Consider the following 22,079-nt stretch of genomic DNA (forward strand, 5'->3'; position numbering starts at 1 on the left):
TGGTGAATGGGCTCCAGGCCTAGTCCACAAAAATCTATTGAACATACAATGTAACTGAACTATAAGAGCAAGAGGGCTATTTATCTATATCTCAATATCTGTATAAATATGTTCATGGGAAGTATTAATATATAAAACTTATTGAATGATTATTACTAGCTCATATAATCTACAGAAACATTTCCTGAGGTAGACTACTATGATCCTCAATTGACAGGTAAAGAAACAGTTCTGTGGGATTAAGAACAGTAACTGTTCAATGTCATGCAATGGTAATTAAGGATTGAATATTCGAATTCAGACAGTAGGAGTCCAGAGCCCATGCTTTGACTGTAGCACAATACCACCTGTCTTCCCAGTCTCTGGGAAGAGTTCTCCTAGCAGAACAGAAAAAGGCAGTCAAGAAATAAGGTACACTATGCATGAACGACTGCCTCACTTGATCAACCTCCACCTCTACAGAGGAATGGGGCCTTTTTGCCGTCAATCATTTTCCACCAGCTTGGAAATGGGAAATAAACGGTGGATCCCCAGTTAGGGAGGTTTTGTACTGTATTCCTGTGTGTGTTGCATATTTTTTTGCAGCCTGTATTCTCTGGTTCTTTTCTGTAATCTACTGATATTCCTTGTTCCTTTCTCATTTTAGAATTTCCAACTCACTGAGTGTTTGCTTAGCAAGATTTGGCAACAAATGACTTGACACCCTGGGACAGTTTACTCATGACCTAGGATTTCAGAGGTTTAAAGGTCAGAATGTATAGCTGCTTCTAATGTGTTTATGGGTTTCATGAAAGGTCCTGACATTTCTTTTTTCTTAGAGTAAATGGGGCCCAATCTGCAAAAAGAAATCACTACATTATAAATGAGACTATATTCTCTACATGATTCAACTTAACAGTTTAGTGTGGTCCACTTTTAACCTCTTATTTGTCTTGCATAGAAGTTCTCATCTGTCACCTAATTATGGAGGGGGCTTTGTTATTTTGTTGCTTAATCCTTAAAAACACCATTTAAATTTAATTTATAGATCTAGGCCATTACAGGTTGGTATTAAATTATGTAATTAGGTAGTATTGACTGACTAGGTGATTAACTAGGTGCTAGCCTTCTTTAGAGTACTTTTTTAGGCACAAAGTACTGGCCAATATCATAAAATAAGTACCAGGTGACTGACAATTCATGTACTCATTCTAATCTCTTGTTAAGAAATGTGGAGCAAGATAGTAGTATTCATGCAGCAACCTTGGACACTCCAATAGTACTCAAGGTTTGGAATTACAGGGAATTTGGAAGTGGGAGTTGGGATAAGCATATAGATTTTTTTTTAAGAAGGCAGGAAATCCAAGTGGTGCAGGAGGTAAAGAAGAGACACTATGAGAAACTGAGCGGGTACAAGAAAGTAATGAAAGGACAGGGGCCAAAGGACAATGGGAGAGAAGGTGGCTAGTAGAATGAAGAGAAAGAGAACTAAATGTAAAGGCTAGAAAATCTGTAAGATCAAGGAGACATGGATCCTCAGTTCTATTATGTTTCTGTCCCATTTCTCTGGTCCTGAATTGCTAGTGACCCTGATTTGATCAGTGCACACTATATGCCTATGTATCACACTGTATTCCATTACTATGGAAAATTATTCCATGCTAATCAAAAATTTAATAAAGAAATTTTAAATAAGAAAAATTATCACAAAAACCCATTGTCTATATTTAGTACATCATCTTCCGAACTTCCTATTTTTCTCTTTTACCCACACTCAATTTCTGCTTCAAGGTACCACTGAACATTACATATTTGTTCATTTCTCATTTCAGAACACCAGAACAGGAAGAGACTCTTTGGGACCTTTCCAAATTACCATATTAGGATTAAAACAACCTGACTGTGATATAATCTATGAAACATGCATTATCACTTACATAAATTGGTTTCAAGCTCTAATTTACATGTAAAAATGGCTCTGTGCACAACATACAATTTTTTTCCATCACACCCCAGAGTGTGGACCCTATCCCTGTAACAGCTTTATCACTGCAGTGCTCTTCACTGGCATCTCCCCGAGATCACTGTCAGTGTGGGGTTACCGAGTCTCACAAGCAGCATGTTTTACATGACAATCAAATGTCTGCTTGGTAAGATAAGAGGGATCATTCCATTTTATGCGATATAGATTTAGTCCGAAGGTGATGAGACAGGTATCTCTGGCTGCCGTCTGAAGATCATTTCACTGAAAGCACTCTTAAAGACAGCGCTCACTCCATCTGTGACCTTTTCTGCTGTCACAGAAAGCTGCACCCCTGTCTATAATCAAAGCACACAGAGTCAAAGGAAGGGAATCACAGATTTTGACTTTTATTTAAGTAAATCCCATGTGATGCCTAATATAGAAAACTAATTAACTGAACTGTTCTGTAGAACCAAGGACCCTACTAGGATACCTCCCTCTTTGCCCCATCAAAAAGCCCAAAGAAGTCCATGCAACTCTAGGGCTTTGTGGGATCTACTGGCAAATGATAGCCTAATCAAATTCTAATCTGGCACAATAAGAAAATGGAGGCTCAGCAAGAAGTAACCTATGCAAGGTCACTGAATTCCTGACTGAAAGACTGGGGAATAGAATTCACTCTTCAGTCATATGTTGGTAGAGACACTAGAAGCAACTTGTCTGGTCCTCTCACATACACTGGTCACTCCTAGACAAAAAGCACTGATGAATTTTGCTATCTGAGTATGGGGCAATTCTTTACTCTCCACTCCCCCTCCCCCAAAAAAGAAAAGAAAGAAATCAAAGTAATAGAAAAAGAAAAGCTGTGGCAAAAATGTCAGCTTGATTCTTGGAGTAAATTTTAAGCTCTGCTTTCCCTACTACAAAATCAAGATTGCCTTGATGAATTTAACTTTCTCTGCTTAGAGGTTTATCTAAGATATTTCAGAATATTCTTTTATCATAGTGCAAAGGGTTTTCTAAAGTGATGTTGCAACCAGGTTAGAAAAGCATAAGTCAAAATGACAATAAGGGTCAGAAATGATCTTTTTTTTGTGGGATTAGGGTTTGAACTCAGGACTTCATGCTTGCAGAGCAGGAGCTTGTAAACCAGGTACTCTACCATTTGAGCCACATCTCCAGTCCATTTTTTTTCTGGTTATTTTTAGAGATGGGAGGCTCACAAAGTATTTGTCTATGCTGGCTTTAAACCTCTATCCTCCCATTCTCAGCCTCCCAAATAGCAAGGAATATAGGCATAAGCCACTGGCGCCTGGCTAGAAATGATCATAATTACCAAGAAAACCCCAATGTTCTTGGTAATGTCATTTCTCACTGGCAAAAACACGTATTTCAAAGGCCATAGGATAAAACATGTGAATGGGCATTTCAGTGGGCAAATGCACACCATCACAATGCAAGATTTTTCTCTTTAGAATGAACTTTGGTTTCAAGGGACTATAGGTATGGAACCTATTAGGGCAGTAGTCACAGGCATTCCTGGATTATACCCAAACCATCCTGGAAGGACTCTGAGGAATGATAAGATAATCATAGGGTAAAGGAATATCAATTAGTGTTGGCTAACAGTGAGTCCCTGGTCACCACATTTTTAAATTTACTTTCCCTCCTGTTTGCTGGTCAGAGTTTCTTGAATTTTAGTTTGCTGTGAAATCAATTTCTCCCTTGGCTGTCTTCTGGGTCATAACTCACTAGTTTGAACTGTCAGCTTCTGAATTACAATTGAAATGAGACTTTCAGTTTTCCTATGGCTAAGTCCCATTTTCCTATGCTGAATTCTTGACAACCAATGATTCTTAAGAACTGTCTATCTCTTGACAGGCAATATTTTTTCAGATTAAAAAGAAACCCTGTTCTATAATTATTTTAGTTGTAGTTATCCCAACTGTCCTCTCCTTTCAGGCATAGGTTAGTTCTCAAAGTAAGAGTGTCAACAACCCATCAATAAACCTTGCTGTTCCATAGTGGCATACGGAAAAAGAAGGGAATGCTCCAAGCTCTTCCTGAAATACATTCAAAACAATATTGACTGAGTGCTAGCAAAGTATGCTTACTTCTCTGGGGCTCAGGAAGTTTATGTCTGACTTTAATTCCAAATGAGCACGCGCCATCAAACCCAGACATTCCAATCCACAGCACAGGTTCCAGTGGTTGGAGAACAAGATGAAGTTTGGCCCTTAGCTGCTGTTTTTAATGCTTAGAGATCTCTTATTCTGCTTAGCTTTCTTCTCTAGACATGCAAGCTAACTAGAATTTTCCTGGTCCTATAATAAAAAAATAAGCAAACTAACATTTGTGTAGAGCTTTAAGTGTGGGAAAAGGAGGAGGATATGAAGTTACTTAGTGTAGACAACAGGTCTTAATTTAGTTTTCCTCCCTTCCATCTCGCTGGACATACAGATAATGCACTCTTAATCATGAATGGTAAGACTGTATGCTTCAATGTGAGCTAAGTACTCAGTCAGTAGCTAGCACTTTTGGGAGAAGTAAAACTGAAAAAGAAAATGGCATATCATGGAGATATATGCTTAACTAGTATCGCTTCCCTTTGGACAGTGTCTCTGGACTGGTAAGTCTGAGAATGACACAGAGCAGGACATGATTTCACAAGGCTTTTTAAATGAAATGGGGAAATGTGAGCAGAACGATAGTATGTTATTTTCTGCTTGAATAACTGTGCTCAAAGAGGACTGAAAAATAATTGTTTCTCAGTGTGGACAGTGTAACATAGAGGGCTTGCCATTTAGCTTTGTGTTTGGCCTGGTCGTGGTTATCACTTTTCTCTGGGGGTTGGAATCTGGTGTCATTGATTCTTAAACTCCATGGACGATTCCACTGTGCAGACAAGGATGAGAGCCATTGGTGGAGGATCTGTGGTTCATTATACTTCATACTGTTCTTAGCACTGATACCAATCACTGTCTTCCAGTGATTCAATGTGTGATACAGCCTCACAGATGTTTAAAACAAAGGTAGAAAGAGAACACTAAAAGTTCATCTCAACTTGGACAAAAGTTTGGAAAATTACACACAAAAAAGAAATCCAAAAGATTTAGTATGAACTTCAAGTGGATATCATTGAGATATTTCACAAATACCAAATGCCATCAAAACCTGTTGATAAGAACAGCTCCACTGTGTGTGAATGCAAAGTTAATAAAAATGCACTGTCTATGTGCCAGGAAATAAAACAAACCCAAGTTTTATCTTACAGAAATGATTGTGCCCCCTTATTTAGAATCAGGTTATTATAATCACAGATCTTAAAAACATATCTTCCATTAACAAAAAAAGTTGATTATCAGCAGAAGACCAAAATTCGATTTGGATATCCACAGGGAAAGTTTGATTTTTAACCCCACTCATTTTGGCAAACAGAAGGAACAATGAACTTTATTATTGGAGACTGCATTAAAAGTGTTTGTGGGTCACAGAACAACATGTCCAAAGTCAATTATGTTGAGTGCAAAGACTTCGGGCAGTGGGGAATGGTAAGAAGCTTGTCTCCTCTCTGTCTCTGGAAGGGTACCAAGCTCATAACATCAGTACAGTTAGTAACTCTCTGACCTTTAAAAGGCATTTTATAAACAAATTAGGTTAACTACTGCAGAGTAATTTACATTTAAAAATCCCAACCTTTTCTATAACTGGTGGAAGAAGTAGCCAATTCCTTGCATCAAATATATGTTAACAGGCAATAATCAAAGAAGGGTTGCCTGGTTGAAACTGACATAACAAAGGCAGAAAGAAGCCACAGTGAGATGCAAACAACTTTGAAATGTATAGCCTGAGACTTCACCTTGAACCTCTCCTGTTCAGTGTTGCCTATTTATGGTAATTTGCTGAACTGAACAAACCCTCCACTCCTTAGGGAGGTAGGGATTCAGCCAGTGTGGAGGGAAAGTTCTTGGGAGAGTGTCAAATCTAATCTCCCTTCATGAGTGTGTATATGTACTCTAAGCCTCTTTTCTCTCTTTTTCCTTCCTTACTTTTCCACTCATATGAGTTTAATATACTTTTTCTACAAGGAGCAAGACACTGTACTATGTGATTTTACACATACTGTTCATTTTGTTTGCATACCAACCCAGAAAGAAAGATATTTTCCCTATTTTATAGAATGGAAACAGTCTTAGAAAGGTTTCAGGTGACTTAGAGTACATCACAGAACTTGTAGGTTGTAGACCCAGATCTGCCTGACTATTGAAAGAACCGTTTTGTTTTCACCAGCGCATGCCATCCTCCATTTTTCCACTGTGTCTTCCTTTCACTTATTTTGCTTCCTTCTTTCCACTTCTTTCTACGTAAAAATGGTAGATGGGTGGTGGAAGTATTCTAAAGAAAGAAGGACTAATCTAGTACTCTTTCAGACCTCTCCTAAAACTCTGGATGATTTTCTATTTTACCACATATGGCCTGGTCACCAGGATCCAAGAAATTGTAGGCTCCCTTCAGGCTCATGTTCTAGCTTTTTCTCTCCAATCTCCCCATGGTTTCAATGACTACACTTTTCAAATCTCAAATAAGGGCATCTAGCCGGAGCCACTGTGTTTTCTTTAAGAGAACAGAAAGCCAGCATATAGGAAATCAAAATTTAAAAATTATTTCTGTTGTCTAGGAGAGATAGGCTCAGAATAGAGCTGGCTCAATGTGGACTTGATTAATTGGAGTCTGATCACACAAGGAAAGTAATGACCAAAAGTTAGAATGAATAAATCCTTATCAGTGAAATTCAATGGGGTGGTCCTTCTGACGGGTCTTTTTATCATGGCCTCATGTAGGCTTCCTGAACCTTGTGGTTTGTGATCTGCAAGTACTTGTTTAGATATAAGGCTATGGATTCTAAGAGACAAGCTGTTAATTATGAGTTCTAATCTCAAGCTAGAAGATGCCTGTATAGATTATAACTTCCTTTTCTCTAACAATTAGCAGCCTAGCTAAGGAGTGATCAATTATAATTGGAGGACAGAAGAATGTAATAAATGCCTTACTGACACCAGTTGCTTTACTGAGCCATTTATTTAATCCTTAAATTCTGCAGGTTGTAAATTACTCATTAGAAGGCAGAACACAAACTGGCCATAATCTGTTTAGTGCCTCCAAACTCCAAAGAAAGGAAATCCATGGAAACAACAAGCCTGATGCGGTTTTTTTTTCACTGCTATTTCTTAATGGGCAAAGTAGTTAAACAATAAGGAAAAGCTTATGTAATTATCTTGATGCATTGGTCCATAGGTTAGGGGTGCACTTGATTAAGTTCATGAAGGGCTGACCCACAAATGGTGGGAAAATGCCGCTTCTTTTCCACTCAGCCCTCCAGGCAGCTAATCAATGTGTACATTCTCACTTCCCAATTGTTTCATGAGGCCAGCGCAACAGCCCATAGCGTTCATTAGGGCATTCCCTCCGATCTGTTGTTTTCTAATCAGTGCACTGTCTGGGATGAGAGGCCAAGTACCACAGAGGAATTAGATGGGGCTGGGGAGAAGGCTGATCCCTCTCCATCCATAGGGAACATGGCTCCCAATTACAAAATGTTCAACTGCAAAAACACTAGACAATTAGTTTATAGGTTTTTTTTACAGAAAGCCACAAATATTTGGCTTGAATATGGATTTTGCAAGCTTAATCTGAACATGCTTAACTGCTTAATAAGGGCATTTTTTCCAAAACAAGGATAAAATTCAATTTTAGAGTCTAATGGGAAGCAAAATGCCTTTTACACTGATATTGTGCATGACTTTTGAATGTAGATTTTGAATCTGTGTGTATTTCTTTTTGTTAACAATGTCTTGTCCTTCATGTATATGAAACCTAGCTTCTGACTCACTGTTAGGTTGTATATGACAAAAGAGCTTCTGGATTGCTTCTGCACTGAGAAAACATTTCTTTCATACTCTTTGCCCATTTTCCTTCATAATCAAAAGCACATATCTGAATAAAGGTGGTGGGATTAGGCAACGAAATGGAGCTTTTGTCTTTGTAGAGGTCACTGGACCATATGAGGAGCAAACCTCTGATTTTGCAATTGCAAACTGAGTTACCCAACCTGCACTATTTCCATTCATTTTCTACTTGACAGTCTTCTAATTAAGTTTGTGATTTCACCAGGCTGGTGCTGCATCTATCTCTGTGTTCCATTCAATACCCACGAGGCTGTTGTTGCTCAATAAATCATTACTGATAACGAAGGAAAATCCAATTTAAAAATTGTAACTGTCCTGGAAATGTATCTATTTACTTTGTCAAAGTAATAATGAAGCAAGTGTTTCCTAGCTAGATCATTTAACCATGGCCTGGGATAAAAATACCCTTTTCTTTCCCACATCTTCTCTTCCCTCCATTTCTATTATTTTTTTCTGGTAGAAAGCTATATACTAAATAATTTTAAAGGCTCTGGTCATTAGAAATACTGAGATAAAAGCACATTAGAAAAATGTTAAGACATCGTAAGAAAAACTTTTAAAAGCTCACAGTAATTTATTTTACTTATTAATTGGTGGTACTGGAATTTTGAACTCAGGGCTTCACATTTGTTAGGCAGGTGTTCAATTACTTGAGCCATACCTCCAGCCCTTTTTTATGTTAGTTATTTTTTCAGAGAGTGCCTCAAGTTTTTGCCCAGGGCCAGCCTCAGACTTTTCCTACCTATTCCTACCATATAGCTGGTATTATAGACATATACCACCATGCCTGGCTTATTTGTTAAGATGGGTCTCACTTTTTGCCTGGGCTGGCTTCAAGCCCCAATTTACCTTATTGATCACTGACCTGAGCCACCATGGCTGGCGAAGGAAGGAAGGAAAGAAGAAAGGAAGGAAGGAAGAAAGGAAGAAAGAAAGGAAGGATATTTCATTTGGGGGTCAGTACTGGGGTTTGAATTCAGGGGCCTTACATTTGCTTGGACGGTACTCTACCACTTGGATATGCCTCTACGCCTATTAATTTTAAAATTATAACTAGCTGATTCTATGTCATTCCCAGAAAAGAACCTATTCTGGTCACTCTTGATGAAATCAAGAAATGATATTTGGTCTTCTTTCCTGGGGATCGAGTACCTGAATTGATCTATGACTTACCCTGAGTGGATTTTCATTAAGGTAAGGGGGTTCACCTTCAACCATTTCAATTGCCATAATTCCCAGAGACCAGATATCAACTTTCGGACCATAAGCTTTTCGAGTCACCACCTCAGGAGCCATCCAATAGGGAGTTCCCACCATAGTGCTTCGTTTACTTTGTTCAGGAGTGATCTGGGCACAGAACCCAAAATCAGCTGTAGAGAAGAAAAGTCAATTAAAATAAACCCAAATTATTTTCTTTTAAAAATAGGTTGCTTTCAAATATGGCTGAACCTTCCTTTGTTAGAATCTGAGCTTCCCCAAGTGCCAAGTTCATATCCTGTTGTTACCTGATCTCTCAGTTGGTCCTGCTTTTATTACATTTGATTTTAGCCAAAAGGCTGAGAAGCAATTTGCTGGTCCTGATTTTAATGGGATCTGAAATAATAACTAATCTCATTTGTACTAGACTTCAGTATGGTTCCCTCCCCAGTGCTTTTTCCTAAACATATAGAATCTTTCGGATTTCTAATGAAGTCTTTGCCATCCATCCATTCTAGAAGTCACTAGAAAGTCTGAAATATTAAATAAAAAAAATCTGGTCATGATCATCAGGAACAGATTATTCCAATTAGATTCTTTAATTGCATTGGGTTCTAAGTGCTTTCAAACAAATCACTTTCAGTAGCCATTATCTTCCAAGATAGACAATAAAAGAGCAAAAATTCCCCGTATTTTCTCAAACATCACCTGAATGGAAATACCTACTCAATTTAACAGAACCATCCATCCCGAGGAGAATATTATCACTTTTTATGTCTCTGTGGATCACTTGGTTTGAGTGCAAGAAATCCAAAGCTTGGAGGCACTATTGAATCAGAAAAAAGTTATAATTATATGACAAAGAATGGTTTAAAATTCTAAGTTTCATTTCCAGACAAATTTTTGGGAAAGGGTATAATTTAATGTTGTCAAGTAAAATAGATTACTGAATTCTTTAAAACCAAATTACTAATTACACCAGTGATTTTACTTAGTCTTATATATTTGATGGATCCTATGTCAGACTAGGTCATGAAGAGTGATGACATGATACGTAGCACTGGTTATTAATACAGTTAAAGTGATCAATCAATATAATCCTACTCTGGCCTAGTTACCCAGAGGATCAGCGCAGTCCTATACAGATGCTGTAAACCCTCAGTGTATGTGCTATGGATTTGATTCATAAATCTGCAGAGGGACCTAGGCCTGTGCATTCAAAACAAGTTCCCTAAAGCTATTTCCAAATGCCAGCCCAGTTTGGGAGTGGCTCCTAGGCTATGAAGTAACCACAGGTACTTGTTTGGAAATGTCTTTGTATTGTAATACTAAAAGATGGAAACCACAGACTCAGGGTAGAATATTTCCCTGAGTGACTGTGAGTTTGATTTATTGCATGAATACAAAACTTGGTTTGGTTGCTCTGTGTGCATGTTTGCAGTGGTGGTGGTGGGGGTGAGAATGGAGGAGAGCAATGAAACAGGAAATTCAAAAGAAAGACCTCACATACAGTGCAAAGATTAGCTGCTATCATTTAGTTTTGTTTCCCTATTATTGGTTTTTAAAAGTTTCAGTGAGTCTCAGTTTCTACCACAATGAATGAAGTAGATAATAAGGCTTAACATGGGACTCCAATGAAGAGTGTGTGTTTTAACAAATATTGAACAAAATAAATAAATAAAATATCTTTAATTTAGCTTGAAACTAGCTGCATTAGCCGCTGTCTCTTTTCTTATGAGAGGCGGACCCTCTGGCCCACTGGAGGGTCATGAGGGATATTCTCATTATACTGCGGAAGCAACTGCTTTCTGGGCTGGGGGAAGACCTCGTTTAAGTTGCCTTCTAGAAAGTGATGGGAATATAATATGGTATTTTACATGTTCGCATTGCACATGTAGAACAAAGTAACTATTTTAAAAATTCCACCAAATCAGAAAGAAGTTCCATGTGACCATCAATATTTTCCACACTCACTGACACTACAGCATGTGAGCTTAGATATGGAACTTCCTGAATGGCACAATGGAGCTCAAAGGAGCCACAGAAAAGCAACTCAAATAAACAAGGGGCTAGGGAGGATGGTCCAAGGGAACATGATTAGGTGATAATTTAAATTGAAGTTAGGCTCTCCAATTGTTTTCTCAGTAGGAAAATTATGCTATTGTTATTTTGGTGTTATAAAAATTCTAAATAAGCAGAAAGAAAAATGGATTGTTTTGGTGTCGTCATCAACAAGAAATGTTCCATTTTCTTACCTCTCTGCAGACAGCTGCTATCTGTCCTTCATCCATACAAGTCTCAGTCACCACGTCAGTCAAAGAGCCACCAGCCAAATATTCCATGACTACCCATAGTTCATCACCCACTAAGTAGCTACAAGAAGAAAAGCAAAAGACTTGGACTTGGGACTAAGGAAATGGAGACTCTAATATTCCTAGATCTCAGTTCTGGTAGAAGTCAATTGTGACTTCAATTTAGTTGATGAGGAACATACCACAAGTGATAAAATATGTGAACCAAGGAGTCCTACAATTCAGGCAAAGAGCATGAAGTTATTCAAATCACCTGGGATCATCTGAAAGCAATTCAGCAACATTACCAGGCCTCCCTGGCTCCCTGGTCAGCAAGAGAAAGGAATTCTAGACCCTTGATGATTGTCCCTGCCTCAAGGCCCCATCACTGTGAAGCAAGGCTGTCTCTCCAGTGATGCTCAAACTACAGAGCCAGCAAGATCCACCTGTAAAGCATGTTAAAAATGAGAATTCACAAGCTCCATTTCATTAGTTATGGAGAATAACCACTCTGCTGCAGGAAGATCCTAAAGGACACTTAAGGAAACTGAATAATACTCTAACACTCAACTATCTTTTCTTCCTTCCCATTTTTCCTCCTTTGTATCACTCGTCTGTAGACCTAAAACACAGACAGCAAGATCTTCAATTCTCAGAGGTTGAAGGCATAGCTTTATTTCCTTTGGAACCCCCCCAGAGAAAACAGCACAGTGGTGCTAAACAAACACTTGTTGAAACTGGGACAAATGTTAACCACAGGAGAAGAGTTAGCACTGTCTTTAAAGGCCTATTTAGAACACACTGCTAATAGCACTGATGAAAGAGACATTAATTACCTGATTTAGAGAAAAGGTTTAAGATTAAAGTCTCAATTCCCTAGACTTTGCTGTCAGTTAATCAGAAAGCCCTCATTAAAGCAGGGCCATTGTAGTCAGCCTTCTTCATTTAGCCTTTCAGAGATCATACAGGCTCCAAACAGGCCTGATGAAATGCTTAAAACCCCACATCTCTCTCCTATATGTCCATTTTCTGCGAACATGGAGCCACAGTCCTCAAAAGGAAATTACATGAAGTGTTTATATTTAGAGCCAAGCCCATAAAACATTTCTTCAACTATTTGATGGGTTGACAAAGACATATGGATTTAAGTTTAGCCATGGGTCTCATATTCTACTACTTTGTAGCATTTAAGAAATATTTGTAGAATGACTATTAAATGAATACATCCCTAATGAAATAATTTGCCAAGGAAATGTCATCACATAAAGAAAATAGGTACATAATGACAGAAAACACTTACCTATCTAAATAATTAACAATATTGGGGTTCTTATTTTCCCTCATGACCAAAATTTCATTAATAATTAATTCCTTTTTGGGTTGCTGTTGAAGGTTCATCTGCTTTATGGCTACCTGAATGATGGTTAAAATTCAAGAATGAATTACAATTATTACAACAAACATGAATATCAATATTTTGGGGGGAAGGAGACATAGAGCAAGTCATTCACAAATTCTGTACTACAATGTCCTTTTCCTTTGATCATGAGTAAACTATCCACTTCAGATGCGTTGGACACCAGTGAAGTAAACTTCCATCTCACCTAGTGCTACCCAATTTTCAAAGGCATCAATGCCATCAAAAGCAAACCCAATAAATATAAAGGAAAATCGTAAGAATTGAATGGTAGTACTTACCTCTTGTCCTGTTGCAATGTCTAGTGCTGTATATACAGTACCTGATGCCCTGTAATAGTGAAAAATCATTCAATGAATAAGCAATCAAGATGTTACCAATATATTTTACTTGGAAAAAAAGTAAATATTTTTAAGAGTGAAACATTAGCAAAATCAAGATTTAAGGATGAAGTAAAACGGGATCAAATTTTTAAAAAGTCGTTATTGTGGTAAGAATGCTTTACATGATATCTACCCTCTTAACAAATTTCTAAGTGCATAATACTGGAACAATTGCTTTATATAGTAATCAGCACCAGAAACAATCACGACTTATCCCTTGTGGTAGACTAAGAACTCCAGTCAAACTTTCTGGCACCAATTCCTGAGCCATGTAGCATGCATTAATGAAGTAAGCAAAATGGCTTTGCTCCTCTTAGGAAACTCCTGGAATATTGTGAAAATTCTTTGGATCTTGCAACAATGAACATTGTAGGCCTCTGATTAAACTGAAGTGTAGTTTAGTAAAGGATATATCATTTTTGACTTAGGCAACTGTAAATTAACCTTCACTTTCAGCATAGGACATAGTTCTTTTTCATATATTTCTAATTCTTAAGAATATCTTCATCTAACAAACCAATCACAACTATGCAAAGCAATAACAATATGGCTTTACTAAGGAGCTAATTCTTTTTCTTTTTGCTAAATTTCTCAATGAGTTCTATGAGGCATCACTAGCCAAATTTCCTTTTGAAATCTATCATTCCTTAAGACTTGGTAGTACTTATGCTTCCATTCTAACTTCAGTTACAGTGTTCCCTTACTTTGAAAAGAGAAATTGTGTAGTGCAGCTGAATTCACAGTAATTTTCTGTGACTCACACCTGCATTCTGAAAACCCCCACCCTCAACTCTAAGAAAAAGAAAAAAATCAATTACACTTGTGGTAAATAAAGTAATTAGAGAAATCAGTCCTGTGATTTACTAGGCTTTGTGATGCTTCCACATCACGATGTAAACTTTTCGGTAATTGTTGTCTCTCCCTTACTGGATTTATTCCTTGCTGTTTTGTTTTCTGAGACCAGAAATTCTTCTCATGTCAGCCATTGCCTTGTAATTCTCCCCGGATGAGCCAATATATTTCTTGCAGGTCTAGGAAATGTATATTACCTGCTCCCAGGAAATAAAATAGATAACACAGTGTAAGGAATATTTGACTATTAGTAGAGATCTGAGTTCCAATATTTGCCCTATCATCAACAACCTGAGTAATGTGGACCTAGTCTCCCTTCACAAGGCAAATAGTGATCACAGTAACAGTAAAACTGTACTGCGTACGTTGGGTGTTCAGGAATTGTTCTAAGAACTTTATTTATTTTATGTAATCATTACCATTTTTCTATATAAGGCAGGTTTATTGTCCTCATGTTATAAATCAGGAACCTGAGCTTGGCGAGGTTAAATAACCTGCCCACAGTCATACCGTTTAAAATCTAAATCCATCTTGTTCTCTTAACTGTAAAGTGTAGAAAATGGGGTACTTTAATTCTATGATCCATAATCAACAATTCTACTGCTCTCAGCATACTGCTTAGGTTTAAAGATATATAGGCTGAAAAAAATCACAATCTCTATGTGACACCTGAAGCAGGATTTGGTAATTCTCAAAGTTTCTTAGACTTGGAGGTTTATGTAAAACAAACTATTCTCTTGATATTGTATGCCTTATATTTCTATGTTCAGAGCATGTAGCTGAGGTCCAATAAATATTTGTTGAATGAACATATTAAAAAATATTTTTAAGCAAGCATGCAATTGCAATGAAGATCTCTCTTTTCTGTGAAGAAAATAATTCTTCTCCTTAAATCTGCATAAAATACTTTCTTCTTGGAATAAGCTACCAAACATTCCTGATTTCAGGGGCCAGTATGTGATTTGTCCTTCTGAGTTCAAAGGAACAGATCATCTCAAACTGGTGTGTATTTCAACTGCAATAAGCCTTGAGCAACTACTTAAATCTCATTGCAAAATATGATTTTTAAATGTCTTTATTTTGTTTATTCCTATGTATTTAGGCCACTTGTGTAACTCCTTCAGATGTAAAAGAGTGACAGTATCTAGAAAATGAGATAACAGCAGTGCATATCTTATTGGATTTCCACAAAGCAAATGAAATGGCACAATCTTAAGTAAGGATTGTTATTCATTGCTGCTGCTGTAGTCAGTTTCACAGTAGATGACCGGTTCACTGAACTGTTCTCTCAACCAAACCATCCTTGCTAGCATCTGCCTTTATTTTTTAAAGGACAACGGTTAAGAACAATCTATTGGAACATTTTGTACACATTCCACATCCCTTTTTTCCCTCTAGGGCAATGTTTTTGCATTTTTTCCTTTTCTTCTTTTAATCTTGCTTGGAAGGCCATCACCAAATGAAATCATATGCAGGAACTCTCAATACATAAAAAAAATAAAATGGGACCTAGTCCAATTAAAGCTAGGGAGAGAGGCCCACATTGCTAGCACAGGTGGCTTTCCCCTTTCTCCTGGTGTCCCTCCTACCCTGAAGCCCATTTCTACTGTCCTAGGGGCAGTAATTATGATTGACTTGGAGTGCAAGGGGCATTAGTGCTTGCCATCTCTGGAGCTTTACCCTTCAAATCCTGGAGGATTTTGGTCCCCTACTCTGTTTAGCATTTTATTGTCTTAAAATCATTGGTGTTCAAATCCTGGAATCCAAATATCCTGGGTCTTAGGACAGTCTGAGGTATAAAATTACCACAGATTCCTAATTCACTTAGGTTTAAAGACCCAGAAACTCTAGAGCATTGGTTATTATCTAAAAATGAACTTTTTTCTTCATTTCCTATATGAAAAATTTAGTGGGACCATTTCCCCTTCCCTCTTGCCTCTATTCTCTGTTTTTAAATGATCCCACTGCCCTTACAATCTGCAAAACAAACATGTTAGGTGGATGGAATTCATTGGGTTGCCTAACTTTCAGTCTTTGTAGAACCCTTAATTAAAAGTGTAAACTTAGGTACACCCTGTAGAAGAAAGTTCAGTGCCTTACCTCCAGTCCCATCTTAGGACAACTAACATTTCTGTGCACCCCAGTTCTATTCCAACAATTAAAGGTTAACTTCTGATTCAATTTAGTGAGACTGTCTCCTTCAAGAGATCTCAGTCTCCTTCAAATTCACATATTAACACACTTTCATTGCTCACTGCTGGGCTGAGGGCAGTGTCCCTCACTCTCATTCACCTAAACATCCCTTGGCTCAAATTCTACTATTTCCTAGTTGTGTGACCTGTGTAAAGTATTTCCTCTCCATGTCTCAGGATCAAAGAGAAATCAAATGCATACAATGTGTAAAATATATATAGTCCTGGTGAATAGTAATTTCCCAGTAGATATCAGCAATATTGATCATTATTACTAGTATTTCTTGGTTGATTATTTTTAGTATAGTGATTAAGGTCTTCAACTATAGTCTGTAGATGACTAGGAAGCTCTTTAAATATCTGGAAGTTTTGAGGAGATTTGATGTTGCAAAATTCATAATAGAAATTCAATATTTACCTAAGATAAAGCTAATTCAAATATCACATATATTTCCTTTTATCTAGTATTATAATAACGAGAGATTATGTTGTATACCAGGCTGATCAAAAAGCTGAAACAAGCAGTTATATATGTAATTTCCTGCTTAGTAAAGTACAAGAAATAAACTATTAATACAGTACAATGGTAAAAATTACTTATAGCCTGGAATTCACAGAGATAAATAATTGAAGCAATTCTTAGGGTAAAACTGAGAACCTTCTCCTTATAATAACTGAAGCACATGTATATATACAGGCTTTCAAAGAAACAAGGTCAAGCCAACCACAGGTCCCACTGATTCTCAAAAGATGAGCATGACAATATCCTGGGGTGTATCAACATACCTTAATGCATACTTTTACAAAATAAAACTTTAATTCACCTTAATTTAAAAGTCAGTATCTTCCAGCACTTTAGGATGTAAGGATGCCAAAAATTAAACTGATAAAAATAGGGTTAAAATTGTTAATTTTCTCATATATTGGGGCTGTTGTGCTAAAATGGTCAACATTGTCAATTTGATTTTTATGCTAGCTACTTAATTACATTGATCTTTCTTATCCTCCCATTCCGTTCTACTGAAGACAGACTGCTGTATGGAGAACAACACGTGTATATAATCTCAGTCCCAACATCATCTTAAGTGAAGTTAGCCAGGTTCAGAAAGCCAAAGGCTGCATGTTTTCTCTTATATGTGGAATACAGGCCCAATTCAAATACAGCAATAACATGAAAAACAGGTCATGCTAAGGAGAGCTCATATAACGAGAGGGAAAGGGTAAAAGAAAGAAGTTAAGAAGGTGAATATGGTTGATATACTTCTTGTACAAGAGTGAATGTAGAGCTTTTAAACCTGTTGAAATCACCCTAAGAAGGGGACTATGGTAGAAAGGCGAAAAATAGAGGAGATGAACCAATTCAGGTTATAATAGATACATACATGGAAATGTCACAAGAAAACTCCCTGGATAGCTATCTTAAACAAACAAAAACGTCTTTTTTTTTTTTTTTTTTTACAAAAATGGAGAACAGGAAAGCAAAACAGGTTCTGTCTAGGGTGTTGGTACCAGTAGGAGGGGGGAGGATCTAAGGAAAGGGTGTAGGAGGTGAATATGGTGGAAATATTATGTACACATATATGTAAATGGAAAATGAGATCTGTTGAAACTATTCCAAGAACAGGAGAAGGGGGGATAAAGAATGATGGAGGGGGTGAATTCAACTATAAATATTGTAAGAACTTTTGTAAATGTCACAATGTACCCCCAGTACCACAATAACAAAATAAAATAAAATTTTAAAAATCTCAGTTACTCAGATGGTGCAAAAAAATATGTATTTTTAGGACTCAAGGGAAAACTGAGATTATCCAATTCAATATCATTACAGATGAGAAATTTGAAGCTCAAAGAGTGGGACAGGGATATGCACACTACAAACAGCTAGTAACAAAGTTCTCCTAACTCTGAATTACAGATCTTTCAGTTAACCTACACTATGGGTGAAGAATATTAAACCAACAGATTGCTCAACCACTGGGCTGCATCATCAATTACACTGTGATGAGAAGCACTTGCTGAGTTCTTGGCATCACAGTAGATGCTTTATCAACAGTCTCTGACATGGCCAAGTGCATAATCCTCAAATGGAAACATTGGCATCTAGCCCAAAGGGTCTAGAAAGAAGCAAACAATTCACTATTTCTCCCTTTTCCTCACAAGACAAGTCAGTTTAATTATCAGCAATCTTCATCATGTTTTGATGTTTCCTGCTAAAAGCCAATGCCAAACCATGATCCTGAATAGCTGCCAGAGTAGCAACACTGTAGGACTAATAGTTTAGATAAGTCACTTTGATTTCAGCATGGAAATGCATTACAGAAGGGAAAGAAGGGCAAAGTGAGGCTTGGAGAACCTCATGGACTGGGGAAAAAAGGAAAAAGGCAAGAGGGCTCAATGTGGTCCAAGGTGAATCTGGTGGGAATAGAGTGAGGGAACCTAAAAGACTGGTGATGTTCCATTTAAGGTCTTACAGGTATAAATATGATGCTAATGAGGTCACAGTCAGGAATTTAATCCCAATTTATCATGATTTTTTTTTTACATCTTCTCTTCTACTGCTGCTGCTGCAGCTAGAAAAGGCTATATAACTTAAGACTTTTCTCTCTTCTATCTCTCTGTAAATGGATGATCCTGCTTAATGCACACCTTATACAACCCTATTGTCCACATTTTACAAGTAAGTACACTGAAATTAAGAAATGGTAAGTACCTTGCCCAAGATTAGCTATTCAGCAGCTGAGCTTTAAAATGCATCAGTTTCGCCAGGAGTAGTGTCTCACACCTGTAAATTCCTGCTATTCAGGAGGGAAGATCTGGAAGATCACAGCTGGAAGACAGCCCAGGCAAAAGCTAGCAAGACCCCTTCTAAACCAGTAAGCTGAACATAGTAGCACACACCTGTCACGCCAGCTATGCAACAGGCATACATAAATAGAAGGATCACGTTCCAGGCCGGGGGAGCAAAAACAGGACACCCTATTTAAAAAATAACCAAAGAAAAAAGGGCTGGGGACATAGCTAAAGTGGTAACATGCCTGCCTAACAAGTGGGAGGCTCTGAGTTCAAACCCAAGTACTGCCAAAAAAGAAAAGAAAAGAAAACCCATTATTTAATTCCATAGCTCATGCTCTTAACTATCATGTCATATTTTTAATAGATCTTTAGCATTTTTCATGAACGCTAGGTGAAAGTGTGGTACTTCCCAAAGCTGACATTTGTATCTGTTATAGTAAGCTGCCTTCCCTAAATATTATCTTGCCTCTTAATTTTTGCTTACTTAGTCCACATGCCACTTTTAAGTCATTTAGTTTGTCCCAGGATTCTTTTGACATTCTTTTGATTCTTTTGACATAACCATTCAAGGTGGCTTTCCTGTGCTGACTTAATTAAGATTTGCCATATGTCTGAAACTGGACTAGATCTGGAGTTAGTTTTTAGAATTGGGCTTTATCTTCTGCTGAAAATTTAAGAAAGTTATTACTTGCAGACTTTATCTAGAAACTGTCTCTCTATATTAATGTACTTGACATAAATATACAGATATGTATGTTGCTCGACACTATCATATATTTGCTTGCTTGCTTTTTTGAGACCTAAAAGTAGATGTAAAAAATAATCATCCTAAGTGGAGATTAAGTTCTTAACTGACCTGAGTATCCTTTAGGGCTCAGAAATGGCAACAAATGCTGTTACCATTGTACATAATAACATTTCCAAAAAGAGCACCAGAAATGAATTTTTGTAATTCATTTCTCAAAAATTTATCTCTAAGGTAAAAAGTAAAATTACGTAAAAATCATGTCACCCCACCATATAAGTACACAGAATGCAGCCAGGGCCAGATGATATAATCTTTAATTAGTAGGATTTTAAGTTTTAATGGTGGAATTTTCTGTTCTTTGGCTAAGGCATGACTTCTTCCAGAGCATTCATGGTCATATACTTTTAAATAGAGCTGTTACACATTATGGGTGCGAGGCCAAAGAGCTCAGTGGGTTATAGTCTAGTGATAATAAGTCCACAGTTACAAAGCTTAATCCCTGGAAAGACCAGATAAATCAGCTACTCAATCCAACATGAAGTCTAAGCAGCTGCTTCATAGTGTGCACCACTGGTTACAAGAGGAAAGGGGGGAAGGTGGCTTAATACATGCTCACTACTATGGATGGAGGAAAAAAAACAGCTTAAAGTACAAAGTCTGCTAATGGTGGCTGATTGAGTGGCATCATCTTTCTTTATAAGGGACAGCACATAACACAGGGCATTTAGGAGAATTAAGTAGAATAAAGGGCATCTTCCATTGCTCCATAAACACTGTTCTTCACAAATGCTAATGCATTTCCAATCTCCCACATGACAAAGCCTATTATAAAGCAGAGACTACATCTATTTAGTGCTTCCTAGTAGGTTCCTACCTTGTGGCTCAAAATAGATACAAAGAGGAAGCAAATACTTTTGGAGTGGTTGGTTCTACCCAAAGAAGAACTTCTGTAAGCACACTAGACACCAGTTTCTGCTCTTGCCCATGGTTTCCTGAACAACAACAAGTAAAAAGCAAGTCAGGTTTTACACTTAGCACTTTTCCTTGAGTTCTGTGCTGTACATTGCTTTGCCAAGCTCTCTAAACCAAGCTGTCATTCATCAAATCCTTTAAGAAATTAAGATTCAGAACTATTTATCTTCAACATGGAAAGTTTATGTTAGCATAAGAAAGGGGCTCCTCATTGAGTAGCAGGAATAAATCTAAAAAATACCTAGCATGATACATTTACTTGCTCTAGCCTTAAAATTAAAATTAATTTAGAGGGACAGGGATTGAGAGTTTGATTCCACATGAGCTAGTAGTAAAGCTTGTTTGCAATTATCAACAAATTGATCATATTGTTATTCTCTATAATGATATGACTGGCAAAGACCCAAATGTTACAAAAAATTCCTTTGACCGGTTGTATAACTTTGTCTAAGAGGAAAATGGTTTCAAGAAATGTTCCCACCGTCACTTGCATGGCTGATTAATTTGTATGGACATATGACACAATACTTCCGCATCATATACATATGGTAGAACCATACTACATTGGCCAATGAATTCTTCAGGATAATCTTTTGTTTTGCCACACATTTTCAACTGTTAGAGTTCTTTTCTTATGCATTTTCTGTTTTAAAACCTCTATGGGTATGGGTTTTTATTGTAGTACTATAATCCCAAAAAAACAAATACAGCTGTGCTGGCAAGGATGTAAGCAAAGAGGCATGCTCATACCTTGTTGATAGACTAGAAAATGGAACAACCTCTGTGGAGGGAAACTAGGAAATTAAAAATGCACATATCCTTTCATGTAAAAATTCCACTATTAGGAATTTCTTCTAATGTTAAATTTTCATAGGGATGAAATGAATTAATTATAATGATTGTCACTGAAGTCTTGTTTATAATAGCAAAATGTCAGAAACAAATTAAATATCCATCAATGGGGGCATGATTAAATAAATTATCATTCATTCAAACAACAAAACACTGTGCATATGTTTAAAAGAATGAGGAAGTTATATATAACCATCTGTAAAACACAGGCACAAAACAGAAAAGATGACTTCATAGCTGAATAGGCTTTTAGGAGGTAGGGCTTGGAGGGAAGAAGTAGGTCACTGGGGATGTGCCATTGAAAGGTATGTCTTATCCCCCAGACCCTTCCTGTCACGCTCTCTGCTTCTTGGCTGCCATGACGTGAGCAGCTTTTACCCACCACGCCCTTCTACCATGATTTCTGCTTCACCATACACGTAAGAGCAATGGAGCCAGCTGGCCATGGACAGAAGCCTCTGAAACCATAAG

At 37.4% G+C, this 22,079-nt stretch overlaps 1 protein-coding gene across 10 annotated transcripts in view; it reads right to left on the reverse strand.

Moving 5' to 3' along the window:
* Pak3 (p21 (RAC1) activated kinase 3) overlaps nucleotides 1-22,079 on the reverse strand; it is a 266,141-nt gene that overhangs the window by 23,901 nt on the left and 220,161 nt on the right. For all 10 annotated transcript variants that reach the window (XM_074063034.1, XM_074063030.1, XM_074063028.1 and 7 more), the window contains 5 exons: nucleotides 13,095-13,143; nucleotides 12,697-12,809; nucleotides 11,361-11,478; nucleotides 9,832-9,931; nucleotides 9,082-9,278 (listed from right to left, as the gene is read on the reverse strand). In XM_074063034.1, coding sequence (XP_073919135.1) covers nucleotides 9,082-9,278; nucleotides 9,832-9,931; nucleotides 11,361-11,478; nucleotides 12,697-12,809; nucleotides 13,095-13,143 — 577 coding nt within the window. The remainder of the gene's footprint in view (nucleotides 1-9,081; nucleotides 9,279-9,831; nucleotides 9,932-11,360; nucleotides 11,479-12,696; nucleotides 12,810-13,094; nucleotides 13,144-22,079) is intronic.

The sequence above is a fragment of the Castor canadensis genome, chromosome X, assembly GCF_047511655.1.
Source record: "Castor canadensis chromosome X, mCasCan1.hap1v2, whole genome shotgun sequence".
NCBI lineage: Eukaryota > Metazoa > Chordata > Mammalia > Rodentia > Castoridae > Castor > Castor canadensis.